This window comes from Peromyscus maniculatus, chromosome 4 (assembly GCF_049852395.1).
Source record: "Peromyscus maniculatus bairdii isolate BWxNUB_F1_BW_parent chromosome 4, HU_Pman_BW_mat_3.1, whole genome shotgun sequence".
Classification (NCBI taxonomy): domain Eukaryota; kingdom Metazoa; phylum Chordata; class Mammalia; order Rodentia; family Cricetidae; genus Peromyscus; species Peromyscus maniculatus.
Genome location: NC_134855.1, coordinates 157,170,920 through 157,187,034, shown reverse-complemented (window position 1 = coordinate 157,187,034; position 16,115 = coordinate 157,170,920). Strand labels below are relative to the sequence as shown.

General features: G+C 54.8%; 1 protein-coding gene across 1 annotated transcript in view; it reads right to left on the bottom strand.

Annotated features, from left to right (window-relative positions):
• Positions 1-16,115, bottom strand: part of Cdh4 (cadherin 4) — a 484,625-nt gene that overhangs the window by 36,535 nt on the left and 431,975 nt on the right. The window contains exon 7 of the mRNA XM_042276920.2: positions 6,261-6,433. Coding sequence (XP_042132854.1) covers positions 6,261-6,433 — 173 coding nt within the window. The remainder of the gene's footprint in view (positions 1-6,260; positions 6,434-16,115) is intronic.

Below are 16,115 nucleotides of genomic sequence, written 5' to 3'. Positions count from 1 at the left end.
AAGGGTTCTGCTCTGATCCTCTTGGCGGGTGTAGCCCGACTGAACTGGAGGTCAGTAGTATGTCCTGTGGCTCAGCCTCCCCTGTCATTTAGGGGCCTGGTCTCTAGAGTGTCATCTGTCCCTCAGACCTTGACTGGCCTTCCCTCTGACTCCTGGCCACTGTCTTCTGGCTGGGCATTGCTTTGTCTGCTCTGGGCATTTGGAGACCAGACAGCTGTGGATTGTGACTCTGCTACAGCTGTAGGCTTCAGAGCTTATGATGCTTGGCATATGTGAGAACCTCAGACTGTGGGCATGCCAGTAGGCCTGTTCACAGGGAGGTGATGCCCTGATGGCTCCAGCCTGCCATGATGGCCTATACTCTGACCAGCAGCTGGCATGGGCTCAGGTGGGGACTCATTACCAATTGTCAGGCTGAAGATGTTTTCAGGGTGTCCTCAAGGGATGCTCACACTCACAAGAGGCCACAAGAAGGGACAGCTATCGTTCCTTAGTATGTTGACATTTGCATGTGGCACTAGAGGGCAGAGTGAATGGCCAAAGAGCCATGGTGGCTCCGTGGCACAGAGCTGACCGTGCCTGGGGGCTTCTTGTCCCCGACCCTCAAGTTCCCTGTCCTGTCCATGCCTTAGGAGTTTCATGACATCAGATAAAATGCCCCCTCTGACTCTGTGCTGTCTGTTGACACCAATGGGGGCAGAGAGAAGGGGAGGGGCGCAGGGGAGTCTGAAGCAGAGGACAGACCCTGGTGTGAGGGGGAAGCTGGAAGGGTCCTTTGGCACAGCGCAATGTCACTCAGTGCCCCGGTGGCTTCCAGGATCATTTGTAGGAACATGGGGGACAGGCAAGCAGCGGAGGCTCAGGGAAGGCTACAGCCTGCTTCAGAGCAGGCCTTCCCCACCACATTGTGGGAGGGAGGCCTGCTATTTCCTTCTTTGGCTGACTTCTTTTCTACCGAAGAGAGGTAGCTTTTGTGATAAGAGAAAAAATCAATAGATGTTACCACAGAAAAGGCTTGTTTCTGCGTGGATCCCATAGCACAGCATGGCTGGGACCACGGGAGCTGCACTCCTTGAGGCCTGGGAGGACCAGGGGCCCATGCACCCCACACTGGAGTCAGGAGACCTTTGGCAGGTGGAAAGCAGAGCCCAGGCAGGCTGAGAGCCTCTGTGTGGGGTTTGCTCTGTGCTGTCTTCCCCGACGCTCTCCTTTTTTTGGAGGGAACAGACCTCTTTCAATCTGACACGAGTGTTTCAGGAGTTTAAAGAAGTACAGGAGGGTTTGGCATTCCTCAGGGTCTTTTCCAACCCTGGGATAATTAACCCGGCCCACTGTGTTGGGAAGAAATTTGAGGCTGAGGAAGGTGACCAGCTGATGGTCATCATGTGGTGGGACCTGACTGGATGGAGCCATGGCAGTGAAATCAGCCTCACGGAGGGCAGCATGGACGTGTGAGCACAGTATGGCGAGCTGCCAATCATGAAGCTCAGCAATCAACCTCCCGCTCCCCACCCCCCACCTCCGAAGCATGGCTTCACCTTCAGAGCAGCCAAGAGTGGCGCTCAATCTTCTTATTAGGCCATAAATATTCTAATTAGGGCACGTGGGAAGATGAGCAGGATTAGCAGGTGGGGCAGGGACCGGAGAGGCACTTGAGCCCTTGTACCTCATCCGAGTTTCTCCTGACATTTAATCACATAGAAGCGCTCACTTCATACAGCTCTCCTAATTAGACACATGGCAATCACGCTTGTGGGCTTCCCACTTCCTAAGGATAGCTCCCTGCCTGAGCAGGAAGTGGGTGCAGAAGGGACCTGTTCATGGTGCCCTCCCCAAAGGCTGCCTGTTTCGTGGTGGTGGACAGGATGTGCTTGTAAGAGAGAGATTTGGCCGTGTTCATGCATAGGCGGGGCAGGTGGTGGGCGTGGTGGAGAGATGGAGGCGGGGCAGGTGGTGGGCGTGGTGGAGAGATGGAGGCGGGGCAGGTGGTGGGCGTGGTGGAGAGATGGAGGCAGGGCAGGTGGTGGGCGTGGTGGAGAGATGGACCTCTAAGACCTGCCACATAGCCTGAAGCTTCTGTGGAGACAGATGGCTTCTTGGGCAGGCAACGTCTTGGCTCTGGCTGTGTCCTGTGCTAACAGTTGCCACTGCCCCTTCTCCAGTTCACAGATGCCTGGGGACAGTTATCCAAATGTGCCAGGGGGTGTCTGTGTGAGGCTAGTGTACCACAGAGACCTGCAGGGCAGGGCCCTCAGAGCACAGGGCACATACCTGTTCCGGAAGAGTGTGTCTATGAGAGCTCGTCCCCTCCAGAGACTATGCTCACCAGTGGCTGTGTCTATGAGACCTCCCTCCCACCAGCAGCCCCACCCCAGAGGCTGAGAACCTGAGCAGAGAACTTGAAAAAGAACATTCTGGAGGCTTCCCACCCCCAGGGAGTTCCCTTCCACTGGGAAGAAGGAATGAGGAGGAGGGAAATCAGGGAGAAGAGGGATGAGGGATGGGGGAAGAGAGATGAGGGAGGGGGAAGAGAGATGAGGGAGGGGGAAGAGGGATGAGGGAAGGGGAAGAGGGATGAGGGAAGGGGAGGAGGGATGAGGGAGGGGGAAGAGAGATGAGGGAGGGGGAGGAGGATGAGGGAGGGGGAAGAGAGATGAGGGAGGGGGAGGAGGGATGAGGGAGGGGGAAAGGGATGAGGGAGGGGGAAGAGAGATGAGGGAGGGGAAGGAGGATGAGGGAGGGGGAAGAGAGATGAGGGAGGGGGAGGAGGGATGAGGGAGGGGGAAAGGGATGAGGGAGGGGGAAGAGAGATGAGGGAGGGGAAGGAGGATGAGGGAGGGGGAAGAGAGATGAGGGAGGGGGAGGAGGATGAGGGAGGGGGAAGAGAGATGAGGGAGGGGGAAGAGGAATGAGGGAGGGGGAAGAGAGATGAGGGAGGGGGAAGAGAGATGAGGGAGGGGAAGGAGGATGAGGGAGGGGGAAGAGAGATGAGGGAGGGGGAAGAGAGATGAGGGAGGGGGAAGAGGGATGAGGGAGGGGGAAGAGGGATGAGGGAGGGGAAGGAGGATGAGGGAGAGGGAAGAGGGATGAGGGAGGGGGAGGAGGATGAGGGAGGGGAAGGAGGATGAGGGAGGGGGAAGAGGGATGAGGGAGGGGGAGGAGGATGAGGGAGGGGGAGGAGGGATGAGGGAGGGGGAAAGGGATGAGGGAGGGGGAAGAGGGATGAGGGAGGGGGAGGAGGCATGAGGGAGGGGGAAGAGAGATGAGGGAGGGGGAAGAGGGATGAGGGAGGGGAAGAGGGATGAGGGAGGGGAAGAGGGATGAGGGAGGGGGAAGAGAGATGAGGGAGGGGGGAAGAGAGATGAGGGAGGGGGAAGAGGGATGAGGGAGGGGGAAGAGGGATGAGGGAGGGGGAGGAGGGATGAGGGAGGGGAAGGAGGGATGAGGGAGGGGGAGGAGGGATGAGGGAAGGGGAGGAGGGATGAGGGAGGGGGAAGAGGGATGAGGGAGGGGAAGGAGGGATGACAGAAGATGGAGAAGATGGAGAGAGAAGGGAGGGGAAGAGCAGGAGGAAGGGGTGTTGGAGAGATAAAGAAGGGGTTGGGTATCACTGAGCCCTCTAGCAGCCACAGCCCATCCATGTACCAGGGTCTTGTCAAGGTTGCAAAGCCTGCTTCCTCTCTTCCAGATACCACACCATCACCAGGTGGGGGTGGCTAAGTGACATCTCAGTGTCTCAGGCTAAATGGACAGGTCCCTTGATGGAAGCCAAGCCTTTGAGCCCTCAACCTGGTGAGTACTTGGTGCTGGGCACACAGGGGCAGTTTCTCCAAGGGAAGAGACTGGATTCCATGGCAACAAAATGGAAGAACTTCGTGTGGCTCATAAGGTGTCCTGGGTACCAATTCCATCTCCAGTTCACAAAGGCAGCCAGGTAAGCTCCAGTGATCCGTGGGAAGATTGGCCCAGATGCTGGTGTTCCTGGGAGGGACTGTCTAGGACCTGCTGTGTCTCTGAGCCTCTCATGCACTGCTCCCAAGGGACACACGGTTTACTGCTTCCCCTCCTGGAACAACACACGGAGTCAGGGCCTGACTCTGTTCATTGCCTGGGTAACAGTGCAGGACACAGATGGTCTCAGCACTCACAGTGGAGTGTGCTCTGTATCATCCTCTACCCATGTATTACAGACTTTGCTTGGAGCCCTGCTGTCTTTTTTTTTTTTTTTTTTTTTTTTTTGTGACAATGTCTACTGATGTGCCTACGGGGCCTCCTTCTCTAGCCCTCATACCTGGATGGGTCTCCTTTGTACCCTGTACCTCCTTATTGGGCCTTGTCATGGTCATCCTTTCTGCTCTCTCTGAGCATAAGGAAGGCCAGATCCTCCTAGCTAAGGACAGCATGCTAAATGCAATCATTTTTGTTTGAAATTTAATCTAGTGCCTATCCCTGGTGGCTCTCACACCTCAAGAACTTCACGGAGTTAAGCCTGAAGCCAGCTGCATCCTTTAGACAGCAGCCCCTAGTTCATCCCTGCTCAACTGCTGTCTGTTTGCTGCTTCCTCTCCATCAACTAGGTTCTGTTTCTTGAGGATGGGATGGGAATGGTGGAGAGAAGAGAATTTTGCTGGAGTAGCAATTACGTCACTGAGGAAGACAGAAGAAAGCAGGTCATCATAGTGTCCCCGACCAGCCCCAGAGGAGGAGAAGGAGAAAGAGAAGGAGGAGGAGGAGGAGGAGGAGGAGGAGGAGGAGGAGGAGGAGGAGGAGGAGGAGGAGGAGGAGGAGGAAAACGCTGAGGCTGAGGCCTGCTCCATCATGCCTGCCCAAGCTGGGCTCATTTTCTCCTTGGAGAAGCACTGGGATAGGTTGGATGTCTAAGGCAAGCTTAGCCACGTACCCCAACTGCCAATCCCAGCTGCATATAACACCTCCTGAAGTTTCTGTCTTCATCAAACACACACACACACACACGCACACGCACACGCACACGCACACGCACACGCACACGCACACGCACATGCACACACACACCTCTGACCCTTAGAGCCCAAAGGCCAGCACTGTCATCCCTTCGCAGAAGAAGGTGCTGTGACTGGGCTCAGTGTCCTCTTACATGCTTGTGGTCATACAGCCAGAGAAGGCCACACCTCAGCTGAGTCCAACCCGCACCGTCTCCGAGGCCATTACCCCTTCCTTCCATGCCATGCAGCTACAAAGGGCCGCTGTCCCAGCACCACCCTGTGCACTGCCTCTTCGACTTAGACGGTCAGGGATAGTGTGAATTTTCCAGAGAGCTCTGAGTTTTAGAGCCAAGGTGGAAATGGAAGGCCTCAGGTGCCCCACAGCTTGCAGACCTGCCAGATTCCCCGGGTGTGAGCACTCCTAGGGAGGAGACCTGCCACTTTGCTGCCAGTTTGTTCCCACATCACTACGAGCCCCTAGTTATAGCTGAGCAGCCCGGGCCTGTGAAGACCTGCAGACCCGGACAGTGAGGCTGTGGAGCTTTCAGAAGCTTGAAACGGGAACAGCCGGGCCACCAAGACAGAGTACTGCTGGGAGGCTGCTCCCACACTTCTACAAAGGAGCCCCAAATTGTGGGTGCCTCTGTGGTCAGCGGGGCCCTCCCTCCTGGTCCCCAGTGAGTATTTTACATGTGTGGTCACAGGGTGCACAGAAAGCCAGACTGCTGTGAGGGCAGACAACGCTGTCCACACACTGCTGGCTGTGGGCTGTCAGTTAGGGGCTGGCTGCAGATCTTCCGGACCCTGAAGTGGGCCCGGCAGGGATGGGTGGTCAGTTCTACGATTCCTGGTGGGTTTTCAGCTGGTCTACCTTCTCTCACACACATCCCAGGTCATAGAGCCCTGTCTAGGTAAGTGGCCATCTGTCTCATGATCTGGGCAGGGCTTGGTGTCCAGGAAACACCTTGTGCCTGTTACGTCCTGGAGGGCACACAGCTACTCACTTGTGGTGGTTGAGCATATCCAGGTCAGCTCAGGGAGGCCGGCTTCAAAGGGCCCCAGATCTGGAGTACAGTGGTGACAGGGCCCTGAGAACTGGGGAGTTCATCCCAGCCTCTCCAGGGGCCTGCTGTGGAGTTACACTTGGCCTGCTCTGGGTGTCAGCTGGTGACTGCCCACACAGCAAGGTGAGCGTCCTCCAGCCTAGGCAGGAGTCACCATGGAGCATCATGTGGATCACTTCCTAACCGTGCATCTGGACGACAGCACCCGCTGCCCCCATGTGGCCCACCTCACCTCCCGGTCCAGGCCTGCTGCCACTGTCACGATGTCCCCCGTCTCACTGTTGATGGTGAACATGTTCTGGGACGGGCTCTGGGGTGTCTGGGTGACGATCCGGTACCGCACCATTCCGTTGGCCGTAGTGCTGTCATCGGCATCATTGGCTGTGACGGTCATCACGTATGTACCTGGAACAGACATCAGGTCAGATGGGGACACCCGGGGCAGACATCTCCAGTGGATCCCAGGGCTCCCGATGCAGCAGCACGTGCCTGCAGCATCCCTCTCCACAGTGTGGCCTGGGTGCTGCCATTTGTCTGCGGCAGCTCCAGAGCGAGCCTCCTCACCGCCCTACAGCACCCGAGAGAGTCCTCCTAAGCTCTCGGTTCCCCCGACTCTGTTCTGATCTTTTCCTTGTTGTGCAGAGGGCGGGGCAGACCTGGAAGAGGAAGTCGTTTTTCAGTTCTGGGGGAGCTGAATCAGGACAGCCAGTGTCCTGAGCCATAGGACCTGAGGCTGGTGAAGAGTGAGTCCGGGTGCAAGGTTGCTTACTGAGGACCAACTGATCCTGCACCAAGTCTTGCTGGTGGGGTGTATATAAATGGAGGGGCTCCATAAAGAGGTAGTTATTGAAATACAAATCACACACATAAAGTTTGCCCTTGAAAAAAACAAGCCCAAGGTTTTGGTAACCTCATGAAACCGAACATAACTGTCTCTACCACCTAACTGCAGAAGGCAATCCTCACCCCGAGGGAAAGCCACTTGTCACTCTGTCCTCTTCCCAACCCTCCAGCCTCCTCTCTGCTGTTTCCCCAGATTTGCCTATTCCAGGCACTCCATGTGAATGATGTCGTGTAACCTGTGGCCTTTTGTGTCTGTCTTCTTTCACCAAGCGTTTGACCCTCCCTCCTTTTTATGACTGAATACTACTCCATTGTGTGACTGGGAAAAGCCACTCTACACCTATTGACTGAACACTTTTGGGATGCTAGACATCATGCCATGTACTTAGTTTTATGAATGAGGTCAGCCAGAAAAAATTTACTACGACTGAGAAAGGCAACCCAGACAGGCAGAGACACTGAACTGAAAATTAAGTGTTTCTAGAGAAGAAGGGAGGCCATATTCATGAAAGGACACATGGGTTAACTGAGTGAGAAGGTGGACTGTAGCCATTCCCATAGCACATGCCTGTGATCTCAGCACCCAGGAGGCTGAGGCTGGAGGATTGCCACCAATTTGAGTTTGGTCAGGTCCCAGGCTGCATAGTAAGACTCTAACACACACACACACACACACACACACACACACACACACACACATACTCACAACCGGCAAAAAAATGTGGCCTGCAGAGGGGGCAGGAAAGGCCTCTCTGAGAGAGAAGGAATTGGGATGTGGACCCAGGCCAGGGAAGCAAAGGTCCCGGGGGAGAGCTGTGCCTGTGGAGAACAAGTGGGTAGACCAGATGCTGGGCTGGGTGTGTCCTCAAGTCACGGAGTTCGTATCCAGGAGGATGAGGGAGGAGTTTGTTTAGTACGTTCATAGCAGAGAACTGCTTCCATAAACTAGGGCAGGCGCCTGCAATGACTGGAAAAGCCTGGAGATGCTGGAGGGGAGCACTCGGGACAGAGTTCCATGGTGTACGGTGAAATGGACACAAGTTTCCACACTGGGATCACCGAGGCCAACTCCGGGCTTTGAAAACACAGTGTGTGACACAGAGGAGAGAGACTGATGCACACAACCGCACAACCCGGAACAGCCACGTTAGGCGTGTGGCCTGCTAGGCAAGATCTGGCCATTTGCTTTAGTCCTTCTAAGAGTGAGGAAATGTCACCTGGGCATCAGAAGATAAAATGTGTGTGTGAGGAGTGGGGAGGAGAGGAAGGGAGGGAGGGAGGAGGGGAGGGAGAGAGATGGGGGAGAGGAAAAGGGGTAGAGAGTGGGAGGAAGGGGGGAGCAGCTGGCAGAGGGGGGCATGGACACTGAAGTTCCTGAGGAACACAGAGGGAGGGTCTCTAGAGCCTAAACCACAATCTGGAAATGGTGAGGCCTGGCTGTGTTCATGGCTAGCCTGCAGGGTGAGGTGAGAATGCTCCAGGCTTGAACACTTTGAGCCAAAAGGAAGAAGCAGGTCCATGGGTTGCCATGGTAACGACCCAGGAACATTCCCAGCCCTGGGGGCAGAGCAAAGGCTCAGCAGTTTTAGTTTTTCTTTCCGAAAGGTGCAGAGAGAAGAGGGAGGAGGAGGATGGACTGGCTCCCTTTTGAAACCTGGAAAGCAGCCCTGGCTGGGGAAGTAGCCTCCGCTGTGTTGCCAAGGGACGGTCTAGACCCCGACGGCCCTGAGCTGTCCACTCAGCAGGCCCCTGAGGGTGTCTGACAGTCTGAGGGGCAGCCTCTGCCATTGTTTACCTCTTGTGAGCCTCAGCTTACTCCTCATGCTTGAGAGGGGGTTGCCCTCTCTATCTCGCCCCTTCTTGGATCTTGCTCCTTCCTCCCAGGGTACACCACAGAAGAGCTACTTTCTCTCACAGAGATGGAGGCCGCCTCTCTCCCTCCTCCAGCACCTGCACCTCTGTTGTCCTCCCGGGCCTCCATCTTCGTCCCTCTGTCCCCTCCTGAGATCTAGGACTTCCTCCCTCTGACCAGCACTGTCCACTATTCTCTGGGTCTTCTGCACAGGTTCAGAAGACCTCTGTGCCGGGTGGCTTCTCCGCTCCTCAGTCTACTCTACCATTTAATGGCCCCTCCTCATTCCTGGGCCCTCCCCTGCCTCTGCCTCCCACAGCTCTGTTTGGGGCTGCTGCACAACGGTCCTGCATTCCTCACTGTCCCCAGGGGTGGTGATGAGCTCAGGCCACATCCGTCCAGCCAAACCCCAAGGCACAGGGTGCGAAGGAGTGAAGGTGTTCACTGCAGGGTGTGTGAGCAGACAGACAGACAGACAGAAGGAGAACGAGAGGGCCGGGAAGTGGGGAGTTAGAGAGGGCAGCCACCCTTAAGTCCTCTCTGGGGACTGTGGGAGGGAGGTGTGGTCATGGAGGCCAGGAGGGAGAGTGTGGTCATCTGAGAACCATCCCGGGACCATGCAGAAAAGCCACATGCAGTCAGCCAGAAGGTGACAGAAAAGGAGACATCAGCAGAGAGGGCCAGGACACAGGCTGGACAATGGCTGTGGGGGCAGAGACATCCTTTCACCACAGGGAGGGCTGGTCTGCACTGCCTCATGGCCAGGCTGTGAGCATAACTCAAGTATAAAGACCCATGTCTGACCCCAACAGAGGTGTGTGGAGAAGCAGATTCAATAGCCCTTCCACAGGGCTTCCCAAACAGGCTTTCACGTGTAAACATACCACAGTAGAAGCAGCTAGCAGCCTTAGTCACAGAGAAGCGCTAGGAAAGGTCTAGAAGTCCTGGGAGCAGTAGCTGGCTGCATCAGCATCCCAAAGATGGCACCTCTCCAGGCACCCACAGGACATCATTGCCACCATTGGGTGTGGAAATGGGGTGACACAGCCATCCCTGGTGACTTAGCCCAGGAGAGAGCTTGCTGCTGGCTTGCCTGTGGCTGTCTCATGTCTCCAGAGTGACTGAATCCACACCACAGTCTCCGGGATCCTGGGTCTAGAGTATGAATGTCACAATGACCCTTCACAGCACGGCGTTTTCTTGCTTCCCCAGCGGAGTATGTTGAGTTCTGCACAACTGAGTTACAGAGCGTTCAGTGAGCTGGATTTATTGGTCTCAGCAGGGAAGTGGGTGAATTTATTGCTATGCAGGACCCTTGAATCCCACAGACAGATGCACGGCCTTGGCGTGTGCTGGGAGGCCATGTCCTGAGTTATGGCTGCTGCCAGTGGCCTGGGGAGGACCATAGGTGGGACACATTTTTCTCCAGACTCTTGACTTTTGCTTGCATTTATTTGCAGGCCCAGCGCTGAGTCTGGGGCCTGGATCCTGTAAGGGAGGGTGCCTGGGTCTTACTCTGCCGGGGTGGGAGAGATGTCCTGGAGAGAGTGATGAGGGAGGACACAGAGAATGTCCACACTCATTGCAGCCCTCTGTGATCCTTGCTAAGGTCCCGGCTTTGTTCCCTCTGGCTCGGGGACAGGGCTAGTGGTCAGTCCGTGTCATCAGCAGGGCTCTGGAATCCTGGCCCTGGCTTGTCTTGTCCTGCGATTTTCGTTTTTATTTGGAGTGTCTTCACTGGGCCCAAGAAGCCACCTGTTTAGAAGGGCCTTGTCGAGTGACAAAAGGCAACGAGGGTGGGTAGGAGCTGGAGGAGTCCAGGCTGCCAGCCGCACCCTCAGGAGAGCACACTCACCCTGCTGGGGACCTCCCTGCCCTCCAGGCTTGGCAGGAAAGCTGGGGGACTCTGAGTTTGCTGTCTGTGTCCTGGGGACTTCTTAGACAGTGCCTAGCAATGCTCAGATGGAGGACCATTGCTTGGAAGGTTCCCGAGGAGGAGGGGGAAGCACTGGATTTCCAGTGCCTTGCCTGAAGGGGTCTGTGCTTGTCTCTTGGGATCACTGTAGCAAAGTGTCCCTGATGGAGGTGTTTGCTCCCACGGGCTGAGCCCATCCAGCATTAAGGGATGGGCAGATTGCTCTCCTTCCTGAGGCCCCAAAAGCTTTTCAGTTGCTGGAGGTGGTCTCCAGGCCCTGGGGACCCTGGCCACACCCCTCCAAACTCTGCCTCTGTCCTCACTGGTGTGTCAAGTGTCTATGTCCCCCCCTCCCATCCGGGACTGACTAGCAGTGTCTGCAGAGCCGACCCCTGTTCTTGCTCTGAGGTTCCGTGGGAGTCCAATCTTGTACCCATTCTTCATAGAGACTGCATGGAGGATGGGGCTGGGCTTGATACTGACTCCAGGGACAAGTCACAGGGGGCTATGGCCATTGTATGACATGTGTCTGGATTGCCGGGATGACTTCAGAGGCCAGGCTGGGCTTGGAGCTCAGATGGGTCATCCTCAGTCCCGGATCTGAACCTGGCTGTGCCCTCCCTCAACTCACTGCCATGTTGCTCTTACAGTCCCAGGCTCTTCTTTTGGAAGCTGGAGCCAAAGGTGCCTCACGTCTTGGTCTGCAGAGGACTGAACTAAGTTCTGAGTTCAGTGCCATTCCAGTGGATACCACGGGGCCAGCGAGGCCATGCCTCCCTTTGTGTGGCGAGCAGGTGCCCAATGGCCCTGCCGACCCTTCTTTTTCCCACTGGGTGAAGTCTGAAGTCACAGCATTTGCCCACCGCAAAGCCAGACTACCAACAGAACGGCAGGCAGGGCTGGTAGCTGCCCGCTCTGCACTGTGTGGGGAATACCCACCTGAGCCACATCTGTGCTGACCTGAGTGCTAGGCAGGGAAAGAGAAAGGAGCCACTTTTCCAGAGTTTTCCCTGGAGGCCTCCACAGTCCCCTCTTCCTGGAGACAGACTTGGAACGTTCCGGTGAGCAGAGCCAGGCAAGCTGGACTAGCCACTTTTCTCTGGGCTCAGGGGTGGCCCGCCTCTCACCTGGAGGCGGTGACATCTCTCCTCTAAACTGGCAAGTAGTGGGAGAGCACCGAGGACTCCCGGCTCTGCTCTCCTTGGAACCCATGTACCACGCTGCCACACGCCTTAAAGGATTAATTTCACAAGCCTTAAATTGCAGTTTAATTTGAAAACTAATTCAGCCCCATAATTGGCTTTCTGCTCAAATCACTGAGGCTAAAGATTTAAATTCTTAATATTCAGATGACTTTCAAGTATCTGGTGCCATCTGTGCATCAGGCCGTGGCATTAATCTAGGGGGACTTCCACCGGCGTAGAAATGAAATAAATAAATACAGGGGCTTGCTAATAGAATAATCTATTCAAGCCAGAGCCCTGCCTGGTACAGATGAGCGCTTCCTTCACTGCACTCCACAACCTGTAGATTCTTCTGCTGTGTCACATTTTTTTAAGTGACATCAATTTCAGCATTTACAATGTGGTCTCCACACGATACAAAGGGTCAGGGTGTGCGGTGAGTTAAAACAGTCGATCGGGAGGTCAAGAGGCATCTTTGCTTGGGCAGTTTGAGAAATGGAACTTCAAGTTGGCTGTGGGCTTTCTGGCCAGAAGCATGGCAGCCATTCTGTGGCCAACCTGGGGTGCCCCAGAAAGGAGATGGAGGCTGGAGAGATGGCACAGTGGGTGAGGAGCTTGCTGCACAAGCATGAGGGCCTGAGTTCAAATCCCCAGGGTCATATAAAAGTCAGATGCAGTAACACTCACATCTGTAATCCCAGTCCTCCCATGGGGAGAATGGATCCCCACAAGCTCACGGCATAGCTACCCTGGAGACCACAGAGGAAAGGCAGAAGGTGAGGACAGGCGCCTGGGGTTGTTGTCTGATTGCCACAGTCATGCTTTAGCATGTACTCATGTACAGGGACACGCATACACATGCATATGAGCCATATATCCATAATATTAAAAAAAAGAAAGGAGGTGGGTACATGGCCAAGGTGATTCTGGGGAAGGGGGCTCAGTTAACAGGGTGCTGTCCTGGGTAAGACCCTGAACCCTTGAGTGCAATCTGCCATGGTCTGAGTGTGAACTGTCCCCTCCCCCAGGCCTGGGTGAGACCTGAACCCTAGTGTGCGATCTGTCATGGTGTGAGTGTGAACTCCCCTCACAGTTCCTAGTGAGACCCTGAACCCTAGTGTGTGATCTGTCATGGTGTGAGTGTGAACTGTCCCCCAGAAGGTCCTGTGTTGGAACACTTGGTCCCTACTCGGTGGTGCCATTTTGAGAGGTTGTGGACACTTTTGGAGGTAGAGTCTATTTGGGGGGACATGAGTCACAGAGGGGAGGCCTTGAGGTATTTTAGTCTCACCCCCTTCTCACTCTGCTTCCTTTCTGGTCCCCGCCTCCTGTTCCAGAGATGTGAGGAATCTTTGCTGCACGCCCTTGCCATGGCAGAGCCCCTCTGCATGCCTTCCTTCCAGCGATGGACTGTACCTTAAGCTGTGAGTCAAGGCAACTCTTTCTTCCTTAAGTGGCTTTGCCACGGCAGTGAGGAAGGCCACAGACAAACCCCCCTCCCAGGCCTGGACGATGCTGTCACTCGCTCCCCGCTGGAGGGGAGTTCGTATCTCCAGAAAGACACACATCTGAGAGGGGACAAGGCCGCTAAGCAGCCCAGGGGGTGACAAGTGGCAAAGGTTCCTGACGTGGGCACTCCAGGGACTACAGGAGGAAGGTCAGCTGCTTTTAAATGAATCTTCCTACATTTGTGAAGAGAAGTTAAATCTAACAAAAGCAATGTGGTGAAGTTTGGAAAAGGAACTAGTATTTTTGAGTAAGACTGAACAGCAATGTCCTAAGTCACCTCTTGTTAATGACACCTCAGACCCTCATGGGAATGCTCCTACCTAACCTCCTGGTCCACAAAGTGGGTGATTATATTTTCATTTCATCATCTGTGTTATATTACACATTTATTTTTATCATTTATGTTTTCACTTTATCAGCATGGAAGAAGAAAAGCTTGCCCTGGGCCACACCAGGGTCACGTGGTGGCTACATGGTGGTAGAGCTGGGTCAGCAGAGCTCCTGGGTTCCACATAGATGGGCAGGCGCAGTGTGGGGTGGGGTGCACTATCCCACCCCAGGAGCACGCTGTTGAGGGAAGGGGAGAAAACTCAGACACTGTCCACCCCAACACCCGCAGCTGCAGCTGCCACAGTAGTGGGGTCAATGGGACAGACACAGAAAGGGATGGACCAGCACAGGGTGACAACTCCCCACCCACGGATCGCTGGTGCATGAGCTGTGGATTTGGGGCTGTGGATTTGGGGCTGTGGACAGGTAGTGCTGGGAGCATTGGGCACAACAGCCACGAACAGAAACCAAAAGGAACCTAGACACAGATATTTCACCTTATTTGAAAATTGACTCAGCATGAATCATGGACCTGCTGCTCAGTATAAATCCACAGAACTCTTACAGAACAGCAAGTGGAGAGCTTCAGGGGTCAGAGCTTGGGGAGGCGTTCTAGCAATACCAAAGCCTTGCTCTTAAGAGAAAACTTCATCAAGAGTCAGGACCCTGCTCACCAAAGACCTGGGGAAACAAGCCACAGAGCGGGGGGAGAATTGCAAGCCACACACAGGCGAAGGGCTGTGGGCAGTGTGGGAGAGGGATTCTCAGAGCACCTCCGAGAACAATCTAATTAGGAGGCAGACAGAGACATGAGCGGTCACTGCAGAGGGTGCACAGATGGCGAGAGACACGGGACAAGATGCTGCATGTCACTTGTCATTAGGGAAACACGTTCTCAGACTGTGGTGAATATCACTGTGCACCCTCCCACAGCCGAGCGCAGAGGCTGGTGAGGATGCAGAGATGCCTTGCCATTCAACATGGCAGGCATGCACAGGGACGGCTCCTTGAGGAAGGGCAAGGAAGTGTCTTACAAAGTGACCTGCTGCTCACAAAATGCTATACCTGGATCCAAATGTCCTCTGAAGTCCCCTGTGTTAAAGAGCAGGTCTTCGGGGGGGGGGGACAGTTGGGAGGTGGTGGCACCTCACTATGGTCTGCTATGAAGTTCTCCAAAAGGCTTGGTCCCCAGCAGGCAGATGTGATCATTGAGAGGCCATCAGATCATGAGGGCTTTGACCCAGTCAGCAGATCCATTCCCTGGTGAGCTCCTGGCTGGAAGGCTTTGCTATTAGTATTGGTGGCAGGAACCAGAGGTGGGGTCTGACTGGATAAAGTGTGACACTGGGGTATTTTTGAGGGATATATATATTTGAGACAGGGTTTCTCTGTCCTGGAACTCGCTTGGTAGACCAGGCTAGCCTTGGACTCACAGAGATCCACCTGCCTCTGCCTCCCAAGTGCTGGGATTAAAGGTGTGCACCACCACTGCCTGGCTAATTAATTTTTTTATGAAGAATTTTTTTATTCATTTTACATACTAACCACAGATCCCCATCTCATCCCTTTTTCCATTCCCCCCAACCTCCCCCCAACCCCTCTCCATTCCCTCCTTTGAAAAAGTAAGGCCTCCCATGGGGAGTCAGCAAAGCCTGGTACATTCAGTTGAGGCAGGGCCAAGCCCCTCCCCCTGCATCAAGGCTGTGCAAGGCATTCCACCATAGGTATTGGGCTCCAAAAAGCCAGTGCATGCACCAGAGATAGATCCTGATCCCATTGCCAGGGGCCTCTCAAACAGACCAAGCTGCACAACTGTCTTGAGCTGGAACTGCATCGATGGACCTTCATCCCGGAGGTATGAAGGTGGGTGTCCTCAAACATTCTACATGTGTGTTTCCTCTTAGTAGCTTCATTTGTGATGGTCCCAAGCTGGAAATCTCCCTGGCACTTCTCAGAGGGTGCCCAGCTAGCAAACTGTGGCAAGTCTGTTGCTTATACCATGGACCTCTGCTCTGGGACCCACGTGGTGGCCTGGATGAACCAGAGCCTCATGCTGAGTGAAAGCGCCAGCCCCTGAGATTCTGAGGTTCCATCTTGAAAAGTCAAAGATACAGAGAGAAGAACAGGACAGAGCTTGCCAGGGTGAGGGACAGGGATGGGTGTGGGCTGGGGTAAGGCATGTGTCTACAAAAGGGCAGTGGGAAGAGTCCTCTTAAGGGGTCTGTCAGGAGCCACCTTACAGGAAGGAGAGTTTATTTCGGCTCACAGTTGGGGGATATCGCATGACGGAGGGGCCGCCATGGCAGCAGGAGGCCCTGGGAGGAGGGTGCTGCTGGGACTCTGGCTCCTTCACAGCTTGAGGAAACAGGAAACAGGGAGCAGACAAGAACTGCGGTTGGATTATCAAACCCCAAGGCCTGTCCTCAGTCATCCACTTCCTCTCACAAGTTCCAT